The sequence below is a fragment of the Tachysurus vachellii genome, chromosome 22 (genome assembly GCF_030014155.1).
Source record: "Tachysurus vachellii isolate PV-2020 chromosome 22, HZAU_Pvac_v1, whole genome shotgun sequence".
NCBI classification, from domain to species: Eukaryota; Metazoa; Chordata; class Actinopteri; order Siluriformes; family Bagridae; genus Tachysurus; species Tachysurus vachellii.
In genome coordinates this window covers 9,882,003-9,908,732 of record NC_083481.1, presented here as the reverse complement: position 1 = coordinate 9,908,732, position 26,730 = coordinate 9,882,003, and the positions used below count along the sequence as shown (strand labels likewise).

The 26,730-nt window shown below is 39.8% G+C and overlaps 1 protein-coding gene across 3 annotated transcripts in view; it reads right to left on the bottom strand.

The window, feature by feature from the left end:
• The window catches only part of eif4g3a (eukaryotic translation initiation factor 4 gamma, 3a), a 53,723-nt gene extending 27,273 nt beyond the window's left edge, over nt 1-26,450 (bottom strand). The window contains exons 1-6 of one of the 3 annotated variants that reach the window (XM_060857732.1): nt 25,710-26,450; nt 12,295-12,367; nt 10,605-10,742; nt 9,265-9,342; nt 8,556-8,648; nt 5,970-6,002 (exon numbers count right to left, since the gene is read on the bottom strand). In XM_060857732.1, the coding sequence (XP_060713715.1) occupies nt 5,970-6,002; nt 8,556-8,648; nt 9,265-9,342; nt 10,605-10,742; nt 12,295-12,367; nt 25,710-25,804 (510 nt within the window). In that variant the 5' untranslated portion in view covers nt 25,805-26,450. The remainder of the gene's footprint in view (nt 1-5,969; nt 6,003-8,555; nt 8,649-9,264; nt 9,343-10,604; nt 10,743-12,294; nt 12,368-25,709) is intronic. The other 2 variants (XM_060857733.1, XM_060857734.1) reach the window with 2 other exon arrangements.
• Between the last annotated feature and the right edge of the window lie 280 nt (nt 26,451-26,730).

Below are 26,730 nucleotides of genomic sequence, written 5' to 3'. Positions count from 1 at the left end.
AATAGGGGAAAACGTGGGTGGGGTCAGCTTTATTCGCAGGACTCTGTGTCCCTGTTATTATTGGCATCTGCTAGACATTACGGCGGTACCAAACTTCTATTCTATTAGCAGCCATTTAATATGGGTCCTAGATTGCAAAACTATGACAAATCAGAAGAACAAAATTAGCTTCATCATTACTAGAACTATTCCTGAAAATAACCAACATATTTGGTGTATTTAAATGTTTATTTGAACCTTCACTACTTGCCTCAGAAAATATTATATTGTATTAGCCTAAACTTTCTGCAATTAACCCTATACTGCTCTGAGGAAAAAAACGCTTTATCAGTATATCATCTGATTCTTATGGCTTAAAAGAAAACGATTTCTTATCCACTCCTTTTAAAACAACCAACCAAACAACCAAGAATTGGTCTTTAATCAAGAAAAACCTGGCAACCTCAGATATGCAAACTGAACAAACCATCCAGAAAATCAATTAAGCGCCCGCTTAACTTTCCGTGCGTTTCTACTGACTATTGAGCATAAATCAAAGTTTCTATAAATCCCCTTGTGAATTTCTGCCTAAAAGTCCAAAAACACACAAACAGAGAATTGTGGGAGAATTGCATGATTCAGACCATACACACAGTTCTAGCTAGGTCAACAATGGGGGCAAAAGCTCCTCTCTCTCTAATGACCCTGCCATGCAAATATTTCCTCAGCAAACTCAGCCAGTGATGGTGTCAGCTGAGCAACTTCAACACCAGAGGTGACCCTTTGTGGCTCATCCACATTCATTCTTCTCTCCAACACATGGAAACAGTGAACTACTATTCCCATACCCATGATACCAATATTACTTAAAAGCACATCAATCCTCCCATAGTAGAATGAGCCAAACAAGTAAGGAGTCCAGTGTTGGGTCACACCAAGTAAAACCATTGCTCAGTTTTGCAGAGGTGATCCTACAGCTGGAATCCAAGGTTAATCTCCTCAGAGGAATCCATACATATGGTCCTTAGGAAGGAATTACACCATTCATTCCTCAGTTGCTAAATTAGTTATCTGTGTGGTCGCATGTCTGTGAAGTGCCAAGTTATATTTAATTTATTTATAAAGAGACGTTAACAGTCCCTCCATGATTTCCTCCAAGAGAGTAGATTGTGAGTGCGGGCGAAAACGGTCAATTCTGCTCAGAAAACTACTCTAAGGGCAAAACTACAAGCACAGGATTCTTCTTTTAAACTACTCCCAGTGAAGACACATACAGTATGTAGCCTTATACATGGACTTGTACATGTACATGAATCAAAGGGCTTTGGCTGAATTTGTGCTTTGATTATGTCACTCAACAGGTCTTGGTCCAAAAATGCAGAAAATCTGTTATAATTTTGAAAAACTGCAAAAAATTCCTCTGAATATTATAAATTTACTTGATTTTGTATTAACTCTGAAATTGCAAAATCCTGGAGGGAACGTTTTAACAATAACCAGTGTCGCAAAGCAGCTTCACAGAGATCCGGGCATTGATTTAAAAAAATGTACCCCTAATAACGGGCAATCTCCCAGAGACAAATCTCCCTGAGACAACATGCAGAAAACTTGAGGAACCAGACCCAAAAGGGAACCCATCAGCTTACAGGATGGTACAATTATAACAGTCATTTAGTATAATTAGTCAATACTCTTCCACAACTGCATACAATATGCAATGCTACTTGTGCTGAACGTGACCTTAGCTTAGATATACACATCTTGTCAGAGGTGTTTACAGCCTCCCAGATGGTGAGGACACCACAAAATTAAAACAAGACTGATTGGGAGAAAAAAAACCTGGGAAAGTCTGGAGGACTGGCTTCATGTTGAGGCCTGGATACTCACTATATAATCAAGTGTGCGTAGCTTGTTCAGAGAACATTGTACTTGAAATCAATGCTGCAGCAGATCATCAGAGAGCAGCAAGAGATAAATACACAGAACAAGTATGTGCATGCGTGTCTATGCAGGACAAGTCTCAACTTTTACTTCTATAAAGCTCATAGGATTAAGACACTTATCATATTCAAAACTATTAGGCCTGATTCAGGAATCCGCAGGCTAGGCGGTGTTTTAAGACGGAAACAAAGCAGTCTTTCCTCCATGCAAAAGCTAACTAAAGCGTACCATTTACTTCTGTGTTTATGGCAGAACTGACGCACTAAATATCATGACTTAAATCTTCTCATGCTGTGCAGGAACTTGGATGGGCCAGGATCCTTGTTCTGTATTGCTGTACTAAAAGAGAAAAGCTTTGTGAATGGTAAATTGTAGATTTGAAGGTTTGAGTACACACACAATTGGTACATAATTGTGCAATCACACAATCACATTGAGTAATCTTAAAAGCCTTTAAGAATTTCAGTCTAGTAAAGTTGTTTATCCATAGCAGAAGCAAAAGCTTACAGAATTCCCTACCAGCAAAGAGAAATAACCTGAATAAACAAATAAACCTGAGCACAACTAGCCAATGTGGACTCTATTAATGAAACCAAGCACATGCGACAGTGCTGACGATCTGAAGTGTGTGTGGTGCTATAAGACACCCAATGAGTCATTTGTGCCAACAGAAGTGAGAGCAGAGCCAGGGATTAAACACCACTTTTCAGAGATGTGTTTCTATTTGTGTGTGTGTGTGTGTGTGTGTGTGTGTGCGCACGCATGAAAGCCGATTTCTACTAACCATGACTCATTTATATCAACATTGGAGACAGCACATTTCATAGCCCAAAAACAGTACGTGTGTATCATCTAAATGTGCAGATTTTACATGTTATATGACAATGTCAGCAATGACAGTCATACAGCAATTCAGTTAGACGCCTCAAAATTCTGTCATGTCAGAGCCAGCTGATGAGGACACATCATTATTGTACAATTATTGAAATTATTATATAATATTCAGGAAATTCTGTTATAAAAATAATTTGTTTAGGTAAAACTGGTGACATGTTGCCAGATGTTGCTCCCAGATCTCTATTAAGCAAACCAACAAAACATAACCATACTGACAATTCAGGTCACTTTCTATGCAACATTTGACCATTAGCCAGGACATTTAGTTACACAAGGACTGGCAAGAGACCTGAAGCTATTAAAAGTCACCTGTTCTGCACGCTGGAAGCAATAAACCTGTCATTGCTCCGAAAATGACGCGACTCTAAAGGATCCTTCTTCGGTTAAAAAATGTCCCATTATGAAAAGCAGATTTTTATGTATTACTGTGTTCATTTTAGTTTACTGTGCTAATGTAAAGCATCAGAGAAGAATTTGATTAGAATAGAACACAACAGAATAGAACGCAACAGAACACAACAGAATAGAATAGGAGTAACTGAGACAAATACCATAATCACCACCACCACACACTTAGGCAGGCTTGGACAGATGTCAAACATCTAGCTTAGTAAACTGCTGCTATTCCAAGAACCAATCTTGTTTTGTTGTTTTAATTTGACATAAATTATTGAATATAACACATTCCAACTGCTTCAACAAGTGTATTTGGTGTTCTGCCCTAAGATGCTGTACTGCTAACTCATTGCTCATTCCCAGATCCCACCACCAGCTGCTCTACAGTCAACAACTATTTTTATTAGTCAGATGCATGATATTAACACCAGTCAGTATTAATAAACTTAACAAGCTAACTGGGCCAGAAGGTCTTTTACAGTATGTTACGGAGGGCACAATGAAGTGTACTGAATCCACTGTTTTACTTTACTGAATCCACAACTCCTTATTCTGACCTACATTCAACAGCCCTTTGCTGAAACAACAATTCACTCCCTATTGGTTTCAAATCTGCTTTAAGTTGCTGGTGTTGACAGATTGTTGTGGAGGCAGGCAAGAGCACACAGTCATGCTTCTCAGATGTCAAACCCCTCCACTATTCCCACATTGTGCCCCACACCCAAAAAAAAAAAAAAAAAAAAAGCAAAGTTACAAGAGGTTCATAAATGGGAGATCCAGTGGAATTTGCTAAAAGCATAACGTTTGACTAGGAAAGCACTCGTGTTACATTGTGATTAGTTACAGTAAGAATCAACAGAAGGATCTAAAGCAGTCCTGATTACAGGTTCTCTAGAGAGTGTTACATAAGCGATAATGATTACCATGCCTCAACCAGACTGCTTTTGTGAGTAGAACCAGCCTACTTTTGCCAGAACAGGAAACGAGGAAAAAAAGAGAAGTCCCATTGGAATAATTATAATGAGAGAGCATGTGTGTGTGTTTATGCATCTGATTGAACAAGAAAGGGAGAAAGCTTGTGAGAGTGTAACTGATAAAAGCACTAACGTCATCTTACAAGGAGACCAAACATATCCACTTTGGATGAATGAAATTTCTCATGCCTCTGCTGCATTTCCTGTAAGCCGGACTTGTGTATCTGCAGGAGAACGCACTATTGTTCCTCCTCCAGATGGAGATCTGGTCTGCGACACACATTTCTGTGGTGGTGACCCAGAGTGTGTGGTGCCAGTGTACGGACTAATGTAGCCCTGCTGGCACTCGACTATTAACAGCCTGTCAGAAATGTAATAGCCAGACAGTAAGAAGGTGCAAAAGGCTGAATCATCTGTGCTGGGAACGCTAACAGGTTCTGGTTAGCGTTTGTTTTCCCAAACACTGGAATAGATGCATGTGCTGACAGAATGTCATCAGTTTTCTCTATTCATTTTTTGCTTGATAAAGTTCTCTTTCCTGCACTGCAGTACTAACAACAGTTCTATGAGCAACTCATATGATCTAATCCTAGGAGTAAGAAGTGTGAATGTAGTATTGCTATCAGAATTGTAAGATTTTCTCTTGTGCGTATCTTATATTTTATTTATAAACTATGAACACATTTAGTACTCAGAGAGACATCTTTTAATGACTTGGAGTGTAGTCAAGTAACATCTCATCACAAATGCTCTTACACGGTAATTATCATTAATTAAATAACATGTTTTGTGCAAGAATTGTGCTCAGAATGAGGATTAAATAACTGTAAAATCATGAATGCGATTCTTTACATTGAAGATCAATTTTATTTATACAATACAAATTTGGTAAGAAAACCACACCTGCTACCCTTCTAATGAAAGCATACAGTTGCTTAATTTGCTGCTCCGGTGCCTGTGAACCTCTGTGTAAAATTTAGAAACTTTTCTTTACTTAAATGAACAGAAGAGCCAGCTGATCATGTCCAAAGTGAACGGGCCTCAATAAGCCATTATGTTATTTACTGATTAATTCATAACTCCACATCAATTGCAATACATCCTCATAAGCAGAGATATTAGTCAGTGCATGACTCTTCTCTCAATGCTGCTCGAAACAGTCCAAGTCTCCCCATACTGTATGCCCATATGGTGCATCGAATATAATGAGTGATTGTAAATAATACACAGGTAGTCCAAGTGTAAAGAAGGCATCGGTTTGTGTCCTTGAACGTCAAATTTTAAAGTGTGATGCAGTGTTTCTGGGCATTTCATGCTCGGATGAGGAAGAAGCTTTAAAATGCTTTCGGGGAAATTCTTTACCACTGTGGCCACATTCTTAGGAAATGAAGCTTTGCATGAATGAATCGCGTGAAGGATTTCTGCTTTTGTTCTAACGTAGTCAGGCCGCAATACAGCAATATCCTCTAATGATGTCAGGACAAGTTTATATATCAGTTATGTATGTAGCTATTCAATGAACTACACGAATAAGTGAAGATTAACAATGATGAGCAATTTGTCAACAAGAAAAAACTTTTCTATATTAACAAACAATACATTTAACCGTTTATAGGTAGGTTTAACGTTGGGAAACATCCACGAGACAAATGCATTTGTCTTTAAAATATAACAAGTCGCATTAGATGTCAAGTGTCACCATACAAGTCTTTGTGAATTGTCAGTGACTATAGAAACCGATCAGCTATTAAAAACCCGTGATTGCACTTAGAGGGACTTTACCTGATGGTGGGTGGGACGAGGCCCCGTCAGAAACTGATGGAGATGGAGCAATGCAGCAGCAGTCATAGAGAAAGAGGGAGAGAAAGAGGAAGACAGATTAGTGTACTATAGAGAGATGCATACTGTGGAAAACATGCTGCCAGTTAAACATGTTCAAAACTGTGACAGATTCAGGGGGGCAGGGGAGACTGTCGTTTCCTCCCACATGTACAAACACACGCTCGTCAGCAACGCAGACGGTTCTCTTGGTGGATCTCAGCATGGAGCTAATGAGCTTTGTATCTGACAGCAGAAGGAGAAGCAGCCAAAGACACATGGTCGATTCCACACAACAGACAGGGTTTCCTTCACACACTCCAAATCAGAGGTGCTAAATTCAAGCTTAAAAATGACAATAAATAAATAAATAAATAAATAAAAATCTCACTGGCTCTTCTTGTGGTTTCTGCTGTGTGTCGAGTTTTTAGTTTTTAATCACTTATCACTGTTTCTAACCTAATACAGTTAATTACCACAACATTAGCAATAGCTTTTGGATAACAATTCCTGACAGTTTCATTAAAAAAAACCCACAAAAAAAAAAAAACACTTTGGAAAATCACTAGAGTAATAGTTCCATATGGTGCATTTCTCAAAGTGTTGTTTAAAACACTGAGCACAAATTCATGCAAAACACATTAATTATCCTTTCATCTACTGTACAACAAAAGTCAGAAGAGAACAGAAGAGACATGAAGGATGCTCTCCAACACCCGTTAAACACCCGATATTGAGGATGGGTTCCCCTTGAGTCTGGTTCCTCTCAAGGTTTCTTCCTTTACCACTCTAAGGGAGTTTTTCCTTGCCACTGTTGCCTGAGCCCTCAGACTTGCTCATTGGGGACAAGTACACATACATACATACATACACACTGTGAACTGTATATATCTTGAATTTTTATTATATTAATTCTTTATACTTCTCCTTATGTTTATCTTTTGTTTTATGTTTATGTTCTGTAAAGCTGCTTTGTGACAATGTCCATTGTAAAAAGCGCTATACAAATAAACTTGAATTGAATTGAATATTAATCTGTACAATAATCTGTAGATTGACTTATTGTCTATATGCACAGACTCTTGCCTTGCACCTTTTACACAAGGTTGTACACACGGTTTCATCTTTACTTTTTAGCCCTGACATTGGTGTCGTCTTAGCTCTGTAACATCATGGTCCAAGAGGAGTGTGTACTGCATTTCACTGTGTACTGCATCAGCTATATAGGGTTGCAACAATAGAAGTTTCTTGACATGACTTGACATCTATATATTAGTGGGATACAAATGTATTAATTTGATATAGTCATTAAATTTACTAATATAGTAAACCAACATTAAATAAATATATAGTACACTTGTATAATTTAGCCAAGTACAGGAGTTATGAGTTTAATTCAGATTATTGAACTCAAAACAACTTTTATTTGTACGTCAGCAAAGGAGAGTTTAAAGCACCTGTGCAGATTAACCCTGAGTCGTAATATTACCAAACAAGCCTAATGTAGTCTGCATCTTTCCAGACAAACACGTTAAAGGTACAAAAAGCTGTAAACACGTGTGTAAACCCCCAATCAACAAGAAACGATAGTATTCTTACGATTACGATATAGTAAACGATAGTTGTCACATGCCTGAATGTCTGTGAAACAAGATTTAACTTTAAGATAATAAAATAATTATCAGTGCCAGTGACCATTGGCAGACTCAGCAAAGTCATTTTACACTTTAAAAATAAATAATACTGATTTAAAATCTAGTTTATATTCTATATACCCATCACACCCATATGTGTAATTTGAACATCCTATTCCAGATTGTCACTTTTTATTTATTTATTTTTTTTATCATAACCGCTTATTATATCCGCTCTTCTGAAAAAGGCCTTTTACTAAATCTTGGAGTGTGGCTTCGTTTTATTTATTTATTTATTTCTCATTTAGCAATAAGACCATTAGAAAAGCAGTGGTGTTCCAGTTCATCCAGTTCAGAGTTCATTGAGGTTGAGGTCAGGACACCAGTGTTATTCCACATCAGTCTTGTCAAACTGTGCATGTATTGAAATGGCTTTGTGCCCAGGGCACAGTCATGCTGGAACAGGTTTGGGGGTCTTGGTTTAAGTGAAGGGAAATTGCAATGCTAAGACATTTGTTTGGTTCCAACTTTGTGAGAAAAAGAAAATCAGAGTTTGATGGTCAGGCGTCCACATACTTTTGGCCATATAGTGTAGATTTCCAGATCAGGAAAAAAAAAAAAAAGGACCCACATCAAAAATCAAAAAAGGGTTGTTTATACTGTTTAATAGAACAGCGAGCCTGCTTTCAGCTACGGCAAACAGTCCGAGTCAACAGATCAATTTATCTGTGAAACTGGACTATATTCATTATGATGTCTTGAGTGATTTGACTCAAAAAAAAAAAAAAAAAAAAAAAAAAATTATATATATTTTTTACATAGGTCATGTTTGTATATAATAAACAAAAAACTAAATAATTTAAAACGACTGCATCAAGAATATATGCTTTGTGAGCAAAAAGTAAGCTGTACTTACAGGCCGACCAGAAGGTTGTACATTCACTGGCTGCGTCTGTGGAGAGTAGATGAGGGAGGCAGAGCCAGGATTCTGTGTGGGGCTGAAGGAAGGCTGGACAAACACAGACAGGGTTGTGTTTTAAACAGAAAGACTTATGCACAAACACTTTTCTCTTGGGTACGAGTCATCAAGGAAAAACGAGTATATGATCTAAAAAGAAAATTAATGTGTGCACATTTTCTTCATGGATCTTATTGTGGATGTCACGCAACAACATGCGCTGATTATTATTCTTCTCTCCACATACACATGGATGTCAATGTCATTTGTTATAAATGACATTGACATCCATGTGTATGTGGAGAGAAGAATAATAATCAGCGCATCTCAACCATGGCCACAAGTATGTCTTGACATTGCTTGTGAGTATGTGGTGGGTGGATAACAGTACTGTTACAACAGAAGCGGCTGAAAACTGTTATTAACTGTTCGAGCTTACTGAGTCGAATGCACAAAGCCAGGGAGCTCTGACGGTGTGAAAGGTCTGTAGTCCCATTATCCCACATTCTAATAAAACTTTCTAAACATATTATTCAATACACATCTCTAGAAGTTATCTGTAGAAATAAGCCCATCATCAATTCAGAGTGAATGCTATAAGGTTTCATTTGTAGCCGAAAATAGCCAAGAGACAGTACAAGGATGGGCAAAGCACTCATTTACTAACTACCTCATGGAACAAGTGAAACCTCTGTTGTGCTGTGCAGTTCCATTCCATTTCTTGGCTGCCTGGAAACCTAAGTGACTTGAATTTAACGACAAAACAAAATAAAAAATAATCACAGCTGAATATTGTACATTGGTCTAATTAGCTAATTAATCACATGAATACAGAAACAAATATACAGTCAGCTTTTATGGATTAATTGACTTTTTGTGACGTCAGCAATACTCGCAATACTCGATTAGTTGCAACTAAGCTCAGTGCATAATTATTACACAAGCATGCATTAGAGATACATACTGAATTTATTTGTATAGCAAGAAGGTAGCCCTAATGAACAACAGGCGGATTCAGATTCTTACTTTAAGCCCCTGTTCAAACTTTGTGATCAAATTCACAACCTTCCTCATGGGAAGCCTAGAACAGCTTTATCTCTTTGGCTAGAATGGAGCCAAAATTCATCAGACGAAAGACGTTTTGTTGCTCCGAAGTCGGACGTCATATGCTGATATGGTTTGTATAAGACTACACATTATGCTAAAAGGAGACATATGAAATACAAAAAAAAAAGATTTTCTTGATCGTTCTTGAACATCTCCGGCACATTTTAGATGGAATCGGTCAGCCTTTCCTAATACTATTGTCAATAGTCTCAAGCCTACTAGCATACTGGACATCTATGAATAAAAAACATGCCTGGCATGCATCCCTGCAGAAAAAAAGCAAGATATTAGTACATAATCTTTACCACTCAAGCAAAACAGGGTGCTGACACACGTACAGAGGAAAAAAAGTCAAGATAACTGTTATGGCAACAAATATAGTTTTTCACTTCATCATTTCAACAGAATGGTGGCAAATGTCTCAGCGGTTCATTTGCATCAGTCTGGAATTACAGTAATTACAGTAACTACAAGATGACAACTCAGACTGTTGGGGTTGAAGCTCTGACACACTGAGCGTGTTCAACTTTTCACAGTGAGAGATCATTATTTCCTGCAGAAACACTTCGGCAAAACAGAAACCACTCTAACTGTTTAACTGGTTTGGTTTCAAATTGAACAAACTGAAGCTAAACTATATGTCACATTAGAAGCTCATTACCAGAAAATAATGGATGTATGATTTATCTGCGTATAGTTAAAACGGTTAAATCCAGATATTACACCATTAACTAAGTTGTGTTTGTTCTTAATGTAACAAAAGCATCAGCACATTAGGAAAAATGGTAGTGGGCATGTCACATTAGTAAGATCATAAAGCTGGCCTCAAAGTGTGAATCAGATGAAATTTATATAACTATATAAGTCTATTCCAAAAAAACATAAAAGAAGCACACTCACTGCTCCGCCTGGTTCCCAGCCCTTAAGGTAACGGTAGGTAGGCGCAGGAGGGGCTGATACCTGAGGCAGAGCAGGTGAGGGGGCATGGCCTTTGCTCAGATCATGCAACTGGTAGGGAGGGCCAGGGTTCCTTGGGACCTGCAACACACACACACACACCTTCACTGAGTTCATGTTCGTCATCACCTGTATCCCAACCACATGAGAACCCACTGTCTCACACATTTTAGTGTTTCCTCTGCGCGAACATGTTCTAGAACCAGAGAAGTCCTATTAACAAACTGATTTGTTGCGTCAGGTGTGTTAGATCGGTGAAAACGCTAAAGTGTGTAGAACAGAAGGCACTCTAGGAGAACGGTTGGTACCCTTTGCCCTATGCAAACCCCCGCAGCTGTCCAAGATTCCTACACATATCTAAAAGATGCAAACGCTCCACCAATTGTTCTGACCGTTATTGAAACAATGGTGTCATTCTGCTCTTGTCTGAATGAGCACACAGAACCCTGGCTGGCTTCTGAACCCTGGCATGTCCACGTAGTGAGTATAACAAGAATAAACTGCTGAAAACGGAAGCATCAGGAAAGATGTCAGAGATAATGGATTTGTTGCTGCTGTTCTAGAAAGAGGAACAATGCAGCCACAACACTGTATGGGACATCCAGAGATCTTTAGTGCCAGCAATCGTTGAGTTTAGACAGGGAGCTGGGATTTGGGGAAGAGCGAGAGAGAGAGAGCGAGAGAGAGGGCGAGCGAGTGAGTGTCAGGAAAATTTCTAATGGTTTCAGATGCTAGCTTAGCCTCTTAGCTTTGGTCATACTAAACTGAAAATCATTTGTTTATCCCCCCATCATTTTGTGTCCTATATGTGATGTTTTGTTTTGGTCAGCTGCTAAGAGCAGATGTTTTAATGGCAGGCAAGCAGCAGCTTGCTCTTAGCAGAAAATGATTTTCAGTTTAGTATGACCAAAGCTAAGAAGCTAAGCTAGCATCTGAAACCATTAGAAATTTTCCTGACTCTCGCTCTCTCTTTCTCGCTCTCTCTCTCTCTAGACTAGGACTATTCAACCGCACAACTCTGTTCTGCTTCATAATATAAAGCTAGTTTTCGATGGTTAATTAGACAAATGATCAATTTAAACTATTATCTATTGTATTTCCCATGGATCCAAACACTTTGGATTTTTATTACCCCGTAAATCCTAGTTGTAGTTTCTATAATACAGGCGCTCACCTGGTGCGAATATTTTATCTTCTATTAGTGTGTTTTTTTAAACGGACTTTAAAAATGTTCCATTTCAAATCTTTCTTTAGGGGCTGTGTTTCACATTTTAACCTTCTGTTTGTGACGGGACATTCAGACTGATTACTTTTGTACACTGTAGGCTTTGACCAAACATGATTTAAAGGGTGAGCCATAACCAAACCAGGATATTCAACCGGTGCCTAGCAGACGGCTTCAGGTGAAAGTAATAACTTAAAAATGAAAATGTATGCCCAAAGAGTTACAATAAATCTCTAGCTGCAGGTAGAGCATAGTAAAACTAGGGGGGAATTAGTACATCACATGATGAGATGAGAGGCAGGAAGATGATTATTTGGTGTTGTTCTAACTTGGTGACATTTTCCAGCCCTTTTGATTTTAGTGTATTTGGATTCTGATGGATGGGAATGTACTGATGTAGCCACTCACGCTATACACTGCTGCCACTCCGGGTTGGGCTGGAAATATCCGCTCCTCCAGCGACAGTGCTGCTCTTGGGATTCTGGAGCACGCAAGGTTAAGGAAAACTTTTTTTTTTTAAATTCAGGCTTAAGAAAAGATCAAGAACATATTAGCAAATATTTAATAGTATGCAAGAGCATCCGTAGTTCAGTTTAACCCACGGTCAGAGCTTTTTGCTCACTAAATGCAAACTTAAATAACTCTACAGAATAATATAACGTACACTGATGAGATGATCCACCAACGGCGGGGATCACCCCTGATCTCTGCCAGCGGCTCGTCCACCAACAGTAATCAGACCAGTCCCAAACATGAGATTCCAATGTGGCCGTTGTTTTTTTTAAACAAAACAAAGACTAACTAACAAACATGACAACGGCACACACATAACTAAAATTGATATTCACATTGATGTGACAGGTGTAACGAGCAAGGCACTGACACTTAACAAGACAGAGGTGACATGGCGGGAACAAGGTAAGGGCGTGGCACCGGCCCCATAGAAACAATAAAACACATGAATAAGAGGAGACCTGCCAGCCCGCCCTCTAGTGGGTGATACCATGCCACGATGTCACGAAGTCTGCTGTCCGTAGCAGGTGCATTCAGAAAACCTTTCCTAGCAACAGAATTACACTTCTCCCATCTCAAGCAATCCCTGTGTTGGCAAGCGACAGGAAGTATTCTATTTGTTGACAGAAAGGGGGGTGAGGAAGGCTGTTGGGCTGCAGTTCTCAAATTCTGCATCAGAGAGAAAGGAGAATCACATGATTTCAAGGAAAGCATTCCTCCAGTCTTCTGGTGAAATCCAGCTTCTCCTCCATCTCGCACACTGTCTCTCTCTCTCTCTCTCTCTCTCTCACACACACACACACACACACACACCATGTTCGAGTACTCTCTTTGAAGGCAGTCTGTGAACATCAGCCTTTACAATAAGAACGAGAGGGAGAAAGCTGAAAATGTAAGGCTTGCAGATACAAGGGCACAAGAGAGGAAGTGAGTGAGAGCGAGAGAGAGAGAGAAAAAAAAAAAGGTTTAAAGAGTAAAACCTTAAAACATGAAAGAAAAATAAAATGATAAGTGTGCTGTGGCATAAGAAATGACTTCATCCTAGACAGCTAAACAGAATCCATGTGTGTATCTCTGGGTAAGGATAAAGTACACTTGTGCCAGACTGCAAGCAGCATGTCGCCATGCATTACAATGTGTTTGTTTATATTTGAGAACAGTCCACTGTATATTACTTCCCCAACACATTCCTATATGAGAAAAGTCAGCCTGGGTCACTGGGGTGATTTCCATGGCTCCAGGGCTATGAGTTGAGTGTAAGGGCACAGGAGGAAGGCAGGAACTCCACCCTGAACTGAATGGGACTAGTGCACTTCACTGCGTGCTTTGAAAGCAAATTCCTGCATGCGCACAGGTACTTTGCCGGGACTTCGCAATAAGCAGAACGCACCACGTTATTCCTCACATTTAATCAAGTTCTCATGTCCTTTACCTTCTACTTGAAAGGTAGATTACAAAGCAGCCACCATTTCTGGGCAGCATTTTTGCTCTTAAAGTCAATTCTGCTTTATTTGTAAGGCAGCACAAGGACAGCTATTTTCTCTGCACCGTATAGAATCCATGCATGTTCAACACAACAGCATGCAAAAATATGTACATGTGCTGAGGGCTTACAAATGAGCCAGATGGCATTCTCTAGCCACATTTTCCACCTCTCGCCCACCACATGACAGCTACGAGATTTGAGACAACTGGTGATAGTTAAGGGAAACGAAAATAGTGATATCTACAAAGCCGGTGAATTTAATGTTTGTTGCTTTAAAATTGAAAAGACATGCGTGTGCTGTATTTAATAATCTGTATTCTTTTTACCCATTTTGTTTCCCTTGTCAAGGTCGCACAATAGTAAAAGATACGAACGTCTTCCCTCTTAAAACATGAAAGGAGTTTCAAATTAAGTAAACGAAACGTGTTGTTTATCACTACATCATTACAATAATTTGTTAAGTAACTCTGCTGCTGTTCACCACAAGCACATGCACACACATCATTGGTAATTATGCATTCATTCATTCATCTTCTACCGCTTATCCAAACTACCTCGTGTCACGGGGAGCCTGTGCCTGTCTCAGGCGTCATCGGGCATCAAGGCAGGATACACCCTGGACGGAGTGCCAACCCATCACAGGGCACACACACACACATACTCATTCACTCACGCAATCACACACTACGGACAATTTTTCCAGAGATGCCAATCAACCTACCATGCATGTCTTTGGACCGGGGGAGGAAACCGGAGTACCCGGAGGAAACCCCCGAGGCACCGGGAGAACACGCAAACTCCACACACACAAGGCGGAGGCGGGAATCAAACCCCGACCCTGGAGGTGTGAGGCGAACGTGCTAACCACTAAGCCACCGTGTCCCCCCGTAATTATACATATATTTATACAATTATACATGTAAACATAGATGTCATTTTATTTTATTTCTTTTTTAATAAATGAGCCCAGAAATTTTTAATCATTTACACTAATGACTCTTACAGTTATTTATAGTCCCGATTTCTGTTTTGCAGCATTCCGGACTCAATGGATAATAACAGCCATTAAATAAGTGATTAAATATGAATGTATGCGATTGCAGCTACAGTTAACACCTAAGCAGCTTCTGGTATTGTTTTCCCACTGTAATGATGTAATGTGTACACAACCACTGCCCTCTCTACTATTGTTCATTTGGAACAGTTTAGGGGCAGGATATCTTAGGACTCCTGGCAACAACCATGTTTGAACTGTAGTATTTGTCCCCCCCCGAGACATATTGAAGACGCCACATGGCAGTGCCAGACAATAAACTGCTATCTGCCCTTCTTCTGGGAGCTGACAGAAGCCATGACCGTCTCTCTGATTAACAGTTATAAGATCCCTACCACTCAGAGCACATGGACAATGTTGCTTTCTTGGACTCCTGGCCATGGCATCATTATGACTGTATTTGCATTCTCTCAATGCTAGAATGAACACTCTTCTGTAGTGAAACTCAGACATATCATGCCAGAGAATCCCCTAACTGAAATGTGTACAATACATTACTGAAACACAAACAGCTCTTTGTTCTCAACAACAAACATACTAGAGTGTTAAATTATTTGCTATTCTGTCCTAATGTACTAAATCGCGACTACATTAAATAGTGTTGCTATAAAATGTACTTACATCTAGTTTATCGATGAAAGCCTCTGAATAAACTATAGGCTTTCAAAGACATTCCCAGATAGAGCAGAACAGAGTCAAGATTCCCGATTCAAAAGCTAGACTCTCTCGTGAAAAGAAAAAAAAAAAAAAAAAAAAAAAAAAGATCTGCTGTGGATGGCCAATTTTTTCTTCTAGGCCAATAAAGCTATTCCTCTGTGGTATTATTACTGCCAATCCTCAAAGGCAGGAGACAGCATGTGTGTGTTTGTGTGTGTGTGTGGGAGGCACCCTGCATTCACACTAGGGAAAATAAATATCTAAAATCTCACCATACAAGTCTGTCTCTTGTGTATGTAAAATGAATGCTACTGTTATTACATGGAGGTGTACAAAAATAAAGGTATTATTTTAGGACAACTAGTTTACTGAATGCATTTTACTCAATAGGGTTACAGTGAATCTTAACACAATAATAAAAGCCAGGAAAAAAGATTAAAGCACAGCTAGAAACACTTGTACGCCAAAAAACGGATGGAGGTAACTTGGGAGACGTCAGAAACCCTGCCCCTCAGGCTTTGTTGTAGATTTGAAGAGATTTTTAGTGGTCAATCATTTGCATTTTGTTCTTTACGCGTCATAACTAATTTGCAAAAAAAAGAGAAGGAAATCTCAATTCAAATGTCTCTCCACCCCGGCACTGTTTTGCAAACTAGCACAGGAAATTTTTGGGTCTTCTGCCACTTCGCTCCCGCTCCTTGCTATTGCAAATTCAACCAAAACAATGGTGTGAATGAGACAGACAGTGAGTGAGTGAGAGGCCTGGCCATACCAGCCCTAACAAATGATGTGGGTTGCGAGTGTTCTTAAAGGACACGCATTTAAAGTTCCATCAACAGCACTGTGTTTCCACCTCAAACACAGTGCAGCTTTGTTGCAGCTGTTGATGGTGCAGGGAAGAGCAGTGCATGAGGTCACTCAGAGCTCAGCATAAGCCTGCACGCATGCATTCTCGAGCTGCACACAGATCCTGTGACGTAGGATCGCATACGCAGAGGGGATAGGACTGAGAAAGAGAAGAAGCGGTGGTGTTGGGGGGCTTCAACAGAAAGCACAGGATTGAGAGAGTGTACAAAGAGCTGACCAAGCTACATACGTAACGTTAAGATGTCTCGCAAAAGTGCAAAAAGTTTAGATTTCCTTAAACTACTAGTCTACAAAAACAACCAATATGACTTAAATATATAAGTGACTTTTGATTCCTCATTTATTACTGTGACTGGTGGCTGTGTTGTTGCTTGGGGATGTGAACTGTCCAAAACCCTCTTTTTCCCAGTTTTGATGAAAGAAATCCTCCATTGTCAGACATCTTTTGTACCCACGTATACTCACCAGAGCCATCAGCAATCTATTGCATTCTTCCAAGCACTACTTCTTTAATGTCTCTATACATCTCTAATAAGTGGTCTCACACAACCGGTCATAGGTTCTTAAACTTTTCATGCATACGAATGTTGCAGGTTGTAGGTTCTAAGTGGGGAACTGAAAAAACACTGATCAAAGGAAGTAGTCAAGCAGACTGTCTCTTTACAGAATCATATATAATTTGCACAGTATTGACAAAATCTTTTTTTAGACCTGTCGACTGCCTTGCATCCCATTCCTAGTTGCGCATGTCTATAGAAGTGAATGTTCATCTGGAGGTTTTGTTGCTTGCTGCTGTGAACGCACGCAAGTGTCGTCAGCTAGAGCTAGGCATTTTGAAAATCAAAATATAAACAAATATGACCTTTTCCTTAAGTGATTCCTTTAAAGCAAATGCCTAGGATCTGATTGCTATGGCTAGAGAAATGATGAGGTGATGTACCTCTTTAGGCAAACTGTTTGGACCCCACCTTTTTTCCCCCTTTTATACAGAATCGGGATGTATTTTGTTATGATTTCTTCAAAATTACTGCGAAAACAGGGAGATACAAATCAAAGCAGAGAAACAGACAGGTTGATGGATAGACAGACCAGACACAAACAGAGAGATTGAGAGAAACCGATACAGAAAGAGAGAGAGAGACCATACTGGAGTGTTCCTCAGTCAAGTGAGCACAGAACTAAATGTAGCTTGTGGAAGCAAACGCAGTCATTTACCTTTAACTTTATATTACACAATCTAAGACAAACACACTAATCATCTAGCATACATGACTAGACAAAAACACTCGCCACCTATAAAACACCACAACTTTAAAACATTTTTTTAGGTATGCTATTCAAATATCTTCCTACTGAAGTTCTGAACGTTCTTCATTTCCGTTCTACTCTGTTCTTGGACTTTCGCATCAATATCATCAAAAGCATTAAACCTGTAAGCAGTGCCAGATGTACATTTTCCAATGAGAGAAATGTTGGTAAAAACTGAAATTGAAACCAGATAATTTGGTGCATGTTAATGGCAATAACATCTGCCTTTCAGGAAGAGTTAATTTCCCAAAAGGAACCAGAACCAGACAACTTTCTTAACTGAAGCCCATTCATCACCTCATCTCCAGATCTGACCAATAAATCACATGAACTGCAGCATGCCGTCTTAGCCGCATTAAACTCCTGTTTGTAATCACACGTGGAATACACTGCCTAATGTGAACTGAATCCTACACCAAGCAGAGCAGGCAGCTTTATCATGACACATCATTTTACTAAACAAAGTGCCCAGGAGGTCACAAGCACATGCACAAAAATCTAGTTTTAATACATGGCAACACCAATTTGTATTGATGCTATCTGCAGCTAGAGTGAGGTCTTGCCCTGGTTAAAGGTGCCCTTCCACACAAAACCGTTTTTACTTGGATTTTTTGATACGTGTTTGGTCCATATGTGTTTGTGTTGTGTCGTGAATTTGAAAACGAACTGCTACCTCCCCGGTCAGTTCTAGCCACTTAAAAGAAATAAGGGGAGAAATCAGGTCAGTTGGAAAAGCTGCTCAGTGTGACATGGTAATGATTGAGCTCATTATTATTCATGAGCTCTCCCACTTGAGGCCGCGCCCCCAGAATTCGTGTAGCTCAGTGAGTTTCCTATACAGCAAGGATGGCTGAACGTCAACGGGCTTGTGAAGACGCTATTCTGCTGCAATTCAAGGTGATTGTAAACAAATTTCCTCTAGCCTAGGCTACTTATTGTGCTGGGTGAATGAATAGTCATGCTCTCATATCCTAGAGGTTAGCCAATCGGAGCCAAGCAGCATAGCTCATTTGAATATTCATGAGAACTGGCGCAAATCGAGCTGAGTCTTCCTGCAGGCTTTCTATACCACACTAGAATGGCTTGAAACAAGGTAACCAAGGCGTTTTTTCCACCAAAAAAGTTACAGAGTCCATGGTAAACTTCAGTATTACCACAAAAGTAATGAAATACGTGTGGCAGGGCACCTTTAAATAAACCACAGCAACTGCCTATTGGGGGGAAAAAAACAAAAACACGCACTGTCCCTACTTGACCCTGCAGGTAGAGCAGACCTGAGTCACGTCTGCCACGATGCAGAGCATAAGGTGGAGCCTAAGAGTCAAAGGGTTGTCTGTGTCTAGTGTGGAGGAAATGTCATTAAAAATGAGAACGTGTGCTATCCGATGCCCAGGTCTTCTTTCTGTGTTAAAAATTCAGGTCTTCCAAAGGCGTCTCTGGATTTATATTAAAGCAAAATCACTGGCTTTTATAAAGGCTTTATATGCTGGTACTTTCACCACCTGCACTGACTGTAAATCGACAGACACGTTCAGTGAAAGACATTTACCCTTTCACTCAAATCACTCTTTAATCACTCATTCACTATGCAGTACATATAGCAGGGCAAAGGGAAGCAACGTGTCCTGCAATGAACTGGTGTCCCATTCAGGGGGATCCAGTGTGGCCATGACCAAGACAACCTCAAACAGAAGATGACAAGCTATTTTCTATACTTCAGTAAATTAACAGGCTAAAGGCATACAGTGATCTCACATTACACAAAGGATGTTAGTCAAACCTGGCTAGCATCCTAATTTCCATTGACTACATAGTGCAAACAGGGCCAAACGTAAACAAGCGAATCGTCAGTGGGAATTCCATACCGGCTCGGTCGAGGCCTGGGTTAACAACCACCACCACTGTACTACATGAAGTTAATTGGTGCCAGAGTAGATGCCAAGGATAGAGTTAGGTGGAAACAGATAATTCGCTGTGGCGACCCCTAAAGTAGAAGTAGAAGAAAAAGACGACGACATGGTGCAAATGGAGTTAGATGACAGATTTGCACCAAACATTTTTTCAGTGGTTCTCCACATCTGCAGGGTATTATTGTACTGTCCTTGGTCCCTACCTGCCATGTCTGAAAGAATAAATGTACCAGAAAATCAAAAATACTCCAGATATTTACTGAAAGGGTTGTCTTTAGGGAACTGATGGTGGGTGAGATCAAAATTAGGAAGCAAATGTCAAACAGTAAACTTGTCAAACAAGTTGTATGTATACATGTTTTCACACAAACACCGATTATTTAGGACAATATTAATATTCAAACGGAAAGGTCTGTGGTAGGTCAGGCTTTGTCACGCACACAAAAGACTTTGACTGTTTGGACAATTGTAGGCATCTGCAACATGGTCATTAATAATGTATTACGTTTGTTAACATTATATATATATATATATAAAATAATGCGTCAAAATACACCTTTAAGCACGTGTGTAGAAAGTGTTATAGAGAAATTTTGATATACTGTATGCAAATAACTCAAAATTGTCTTTGGGTTTTATTATTTTCTGCAATTTAGATCAATACATTTACATGAACTGAACTTATAAAAATCACTGCAATGCGAAACAAACTGAACTAAATCAAAAAGATAATGAAATGGTGAATGCCGGGTCTGGACTTTGCTAATAACATTTTACACCTACATAATTTGTAAGAGTGTAGTGTCGCAGCTTCCAGTAGACATACAGAACTGTGCCCTCATGCATCATGTTACAAAATACTGGCAAGACTGAGGTGTTGTGTGTTAATTCTGTTTAATATGGAAACCTCTTACACTGAATCTTACACACCGCCGCAGCAGCAGAGCTAGTAGCATACTCAGCTAGTTTGCGAGTGGGAACCTTTTCCCCATTGCAAAGCATGATTACTTAATAGTAGAAAACGTTAGGCTAATCAGAAGGAAGTGTTCTGGCATGTCAAATGAAAAGTAGTTAGAAATGTATAAATGTGTGCACTCTAGCTTGTAGGATGGCTGACTTTAACAACGGTTTTTCTTGACTGTACAATTAAATCAAAGTGTTATTTACTTGTGCAGTTAATTTACATTTTCAAAATGTTAACAATTTAAACATAATTGATGGCCAAACAAATGTCTTTCCATATTAACAACAGTGCCATAAAGTACACTAACACTGAAAACTATTCGAATACCAAACAAATAAACTTTTCTTACAATACAATTCATGCCATCATAACAAATGAAGTGTATTGAAATCTAATATTTTATTTGGGTCAGTATTCCTTTGTGAAGTCTGGATCAGGATGTGTCATATCTTATATCAAGACAAATTACAAGTGATATGACAAATTATTGCAAAAAATACCTCCATCAAGAGTTCTCACCAGGTCAGTGGCTGTTATGATTGACAAGGACCCTTCCGGCATCCTTCCCAAGCCGATTCCCTTCTTTAGTTCAGTCTTGCGTCTTCAGGACACTACATCTTGTGTGCCTGTCAATGAAGGATCCTGATGCAGCAATCAAATGCATGTTTACATCTAGCAAGCTGTTTAGGCTGTACTGTTTTCACTCCAATTCATGGTCTATACCTGCAAGCCAAGTGTACCACGCCGGTATCATCATCATCACTGCACAGTCAGTGCAGGAGACGGCTGAGGCAGTGAGCACCACTCACTCAGGGTACCAGCCTTTGGTTTCCAGGAGATTCAGAGACTGGCTTCATGAGCATGGGCCTTGCAGCAATGCTCTGTTAAGCACTTGTATTGGATTTAGGCTTCCATTTTTTGAAGGGAATACACAATCAAAGCCAAGAGCTGCATAGTAACAGAAATCCAAAAAATCCAAAGGAAAAACACTTAACCACACTTGGCACAAGCAGCAGTAACAGCACCCAGCAAACACCATGACATAGTGGAATTCGCATCCCGTGGTACACTGAAGAAGAATCACTGATGTGTGCTAACAACAGCTAGTCAGACAGACAGAATTATCAGACTAAAAACTTCGGGATGTGCGCTGCAATTTAAATGAACCCAAATAATTGAGCCAGTGTCGTAGTGAATGGCAATGGGATATAACAAAGAAATGATACTCAGAGGAAACGGCACCGAGGGAGCCCCAAGACCAGAAGGAACAATCATAGGTGAGTGTTACCTTCTAAACAATAAAAGTGGTATATACCAACCTCAACAGAAAATACACTCACCACAGCAGAAAAGAGGAAAGGAGGCCATTGAGAAGCTTCGGAGGACAGTTAGCCCATAACGATAAAGCACAGACAATAAGTGAAGGGCTCCATATTATGCACATGTGGTCTAAACTGTATGTGTCAAGAAGAAAAAAGGAAAAGATGCCTGTATGACAACATAATTTATCGCAATGGTGCAATATACATCATTTGGGACTTGGAATACAAATCCACATGCACAAAAATGTATCCCAGTGATTTATAATCATAATATATAATAAAATTATATGTATATGTAAAAAAAAAAAAAATATATATATATATATATATATATATATATATATATATATATATATATATATATATATATATATATATATATATATATATATAAACTCCATTCTAAAACATCAAAATTATGTGCAGCTCTAGCAGAGAAAGAGTTAGGTGATGGCTGGAAGAAGGTTTGGGAATTCTATAAGTGAGATCTGCAAGGCAATGTAGAAGGATTGGGAAAGACTGAGATAAATATGGGAGAGGGTCTGTTAGCAGGACTGTAAGAGGAGAAAGAGAAAAAGCTTGTTCTGTGCTGACCTGAGCCTTTGTTGGGAGGCGGTGGGAAGCACTGCCTCTGCCACACGTTCTGAATGCTAAGCAGCACTGCTATTGTCTAAGAGGAGCAGCAGCAGCCGCATGGACTAGCTGTCGCTCTGGTAACCAGTAGAAATACCCTGCCTTATGCATGCACACACACACACACACACACACACTTTCACAAAGTGCTCTGCTTAGCATCATCAGCAGAGTAACACATGCTCTCACTGTTCTGAGAAAGCAGGAAAAGAAGGAAAGATGACTAAATGACAATCCTTCCCAGGAGAATGAAGAACACCACCCATGCCTAGATCCATGAGCTATCAAGAATTTAAACAATGAACAGAATTACAGTAATTAAATCAGTATACGTTTTTGGAATTAGCATGTATGGAATATATGCAAAGTCAAATTTAATACGCTAAATGTAAGAATCTGAAATTTAAATGTTTGCCGCAGGCAAAAAGATCATACATTACATGGCCAAATATATATGGACACCTGACCATTACAGTGCTTTGTGCTTCTTGAACACCCCAATCCAAAACACATTTATACAGAGTTGGTTCCTCTACTTCTAGAACAGCTTTGGATATTTTAGATTGTGGCAGTGGGGATTTGTCCAATCAGCTAAAATGAGGTCAGGCACTGATTTTGAGGTCTGTCACCAATCTCGGATGAGGTGGCTGGTCAGTGTTCCAGTTCATCCCAAAGGTGTTCATTGGGGTTGAGGTTAGGGCTCTGTGCAAGGCACTCCAAGTTTTAAACATCAAAAATGGCCAATCATGTCTTTATGGAGCTTGCTTTATGCACAGAGGACACGGTCATGCTAAAACAGATTTGGGCCTCTTAGTCCTAGTGAAGGGAAATTGTAATGCTACAGCATGCAAAGATATTTTAAACAATTTTGCACTTAAACCATTGTAACAACCGTTTGGCGAGGAACCACAAACAGGTTCTGATTTCCTGGTGGCAACATAACTTTGTCCATATAGCGTACATTAAATGTAAGATTACATTTTTTATATAGCTTAAGCATAACAGGTTAAAACCTTGCCCAAAGGTTCTATAGTGTCTCAATTATAGTCGTATCTAATCACTAGTTTTCAAAATGTTTTTCTCTAATGTCCACATGGCACTATCCCAATTGGGTCTGATACTACAATAGTGGAATAAATTGATGCCACTTTGTGATCATGTGAAAGCTGAATGCTGTAGTCATTCTTAAGTTAAGATCTGCCAGAGAAATTGGACTGGAAAAGAAGGGAAAATTTTCAAACCCTTAAAAATAATTGGCAGTACAATAATAAAAAATAAAAAATATACAAAAAATAAAAAAAAGTCAAATAAATACACAAAAAACCCTACAATGTTCAGTTTCAGAAGCCACTGCCTCTCCTGTCCCTCCAGCCTGCAGCATTAGAAGAGAAAAAAGCTTGCTTCTGGGATGCATCATAGTGAAACTAAACTATTGCTCAATCCTGACACAGAAACTAAGTGTATGTGCCAAGAATAATTTATATAGATAAAGCACATATTCTGTTCACTGAATGGTAGAAACAACTAAACTTAATATTGTTGATCTGCACAAAAGGTTTAGTCTATAATCATACTGTCTAATACACAACCGTGTACAAACATCATCGGAAACTTAAAAGGGAGAACTGGCACTTACGGAGGAAATCTGGTGGTCCTCAAACAGAAAAGTGGGCTCCATTCCGGTTTTATATTTTATGCATGAAATGTACAATATAATATATGCAAAGCATGCGATTTTTATGGTCACTTACTATTACTAAAAAAAAAATAAAAATCGACACTCAATTTTAGTCGACCTTAAGTTGTTAGAGTGTGGCTCCAGAAAAAACCCCAATAATAATCTACTCGTCGGGGATCCAGTGCACCAGCTCATGTGGTGAAAGTCAGAGAGGATTGACTTTCTTAAACAAACTGCAGTTTTTTTTTCTAATAAGCTTGCAAAATCCAATGCCATTTTGATTATATAACCACGGTGAAGGTCGCATGAGAGCACAGCATGGAGCATTCCAGGGGCACAGCTTTAGAGTCCCCAAGGCTTGTGCAAAGGTTCTCCTCTGGGTTCTCTGGTTACCTTTCAGATCCCAATAAAGAAGGTGGTAGGTGGATTAGCCACTCCGGCTTGCCTCTTGGTATGAACGCGTGTACATGGTGCCTTGAAATGTACTGTACAGACTGAATTACCACCTCATACAATACAATGGGAAGAGATCCACCTGGAAAGCATTTACTGTAAATGAATGAATGAATGAATGCCAGACAGTTATAGCTACTGCATGATGCTTTGGCTGTACAGCAACCACAAAGCCATCATTTTGGTTGTGTGGTTCATGAAGAGACAGGCTAGCACACAAGAGCCTCACATAACATACAGCCCACCCAGGTCTTTTGTCCTGTACCAATATTTAATCAATCAGTTCCTGTGCACTGCACGGTTTAGTCATATTTCCTTGCCACAGCACACCCAAATCAACGCGTTATGACTTAGAATCGCTCCACGTGTAAAGATACGACATTGCACGTGAAAAAGATGGGACTGAAATCCGCACGTAACAAACCAGCAGGGTCACGTGACCGCCGGGTTGAGCAAGACGACACCTGCGTTAAAAGCGGGGAATCCCATAAACCTTTATTTCTGTGTCCTTCTCAACGTCCCCGTGATGTCAAAATACATTCAATTAAACACACCGAGAAAGAAACACGTAGCGGTTTGTGTGCGCGTGCGTGCGTGCGTACATTGCGGCGTTTCTGTGTCACACACACACACACACACACAAAGCCAGAGTTGTGTCAAATTCCACGAACAAAAGCCAAAAGCGCCAAACGGACATGTAGTCAAACTATAGCCCACGTGAAAAGATCACACACACGTCATCAAACACACACGTGAAACCTGATAAATCACGTATATTTCACGCAGACAAATGTTACAAACGATAAGCTAGCAGTTATGATTAGCATCCTCACAGGATCCCTGAGAGCTAGCAGGTATGATTAGCATCCTCGCGCGCTAATCTCCTCACAGGATCCCTGAGAGCTAGCTAGCTAGCATCAACGGCCGTTATGTGAACAAACCGTTGTGTTGAGTGAAACGCCGGTTAGTGAAGGATACTGAGGCGGCGGTAACGGCACGGTGGGAGGCTGAGCAGCGGCTCCCGGTGGTACCGACACCGGGGGAACCCGTAGCTGACTCGGTCCTGAACTCATTGTAAACTAAAAACAATCCAAAAGAAAACAATGGGCGGCTATAATACAGACACACAGTGCAGCTATCTACCGCACATCGGACTATCTTCTCTTTAACAGCCCGTAAGAAACTTCACGCCATTGAAAAATACGAGTATCTCAATATCGGTGCCGGAAAGAAAGGAAAAAAAAGCCATTTTCGGTGCAGTCGGTTTTTTTCTTGTGGTTGTTGTTGTTGTACGTGCTGCTGTTCATGGGGACGTGTTAAAGGGGGGGTTTAACACGCAGCTCTCCTCCTCTTCACTGATAAAATCCTGTTCTTCAATCTGATCTCTCCCCCAGCTGCTTTTATTCAGTTCTACGCGTCATGCTGAAAGTAATACCCCGTTTACACCGGAGAGTTCTCTCAACATGGCGTTTAAGCGGCCGCCTCGAGACGTCCGCTAGTACAGACGGTTCGGGAGTCTTCGGCGGAATTCGGAAACGTTCGGGTTTTACCTCAGACTCGCACAGATTCCTCACGTGCCACTACAAAATGTCCAGCCGGGTCCTGAATCCGTTACGTTCAGAGCTGCAAACGACCGAATGGATTTGTATAAAGCGTCTGCGCGGTCAATGAAGTGTCTTTTATTTCCAAAACAATCAGAGGGGAAGAAATGGGCGTGATTTATCACCCAGAACAGAAAAGACGGCATCGACTTTAGAGCGATAATTGTTCAATACATTTGCCCACTCGATCAACTGCCGTTAAAAAACATACGAACAAACAAAAAAACAAACAAACGATAAAATACAACAAAAATATCCACTGGGTAGAAATGATAAACGTTACGCTTTCAAAGCTTTTGTGATATTATTCACAAATAATGTGCACACAGCAGCATCTAGCGACGATGCTCGGGAACTACAGCAAGAAAAAAACAAAACAAAACAAAATACTAGGACTT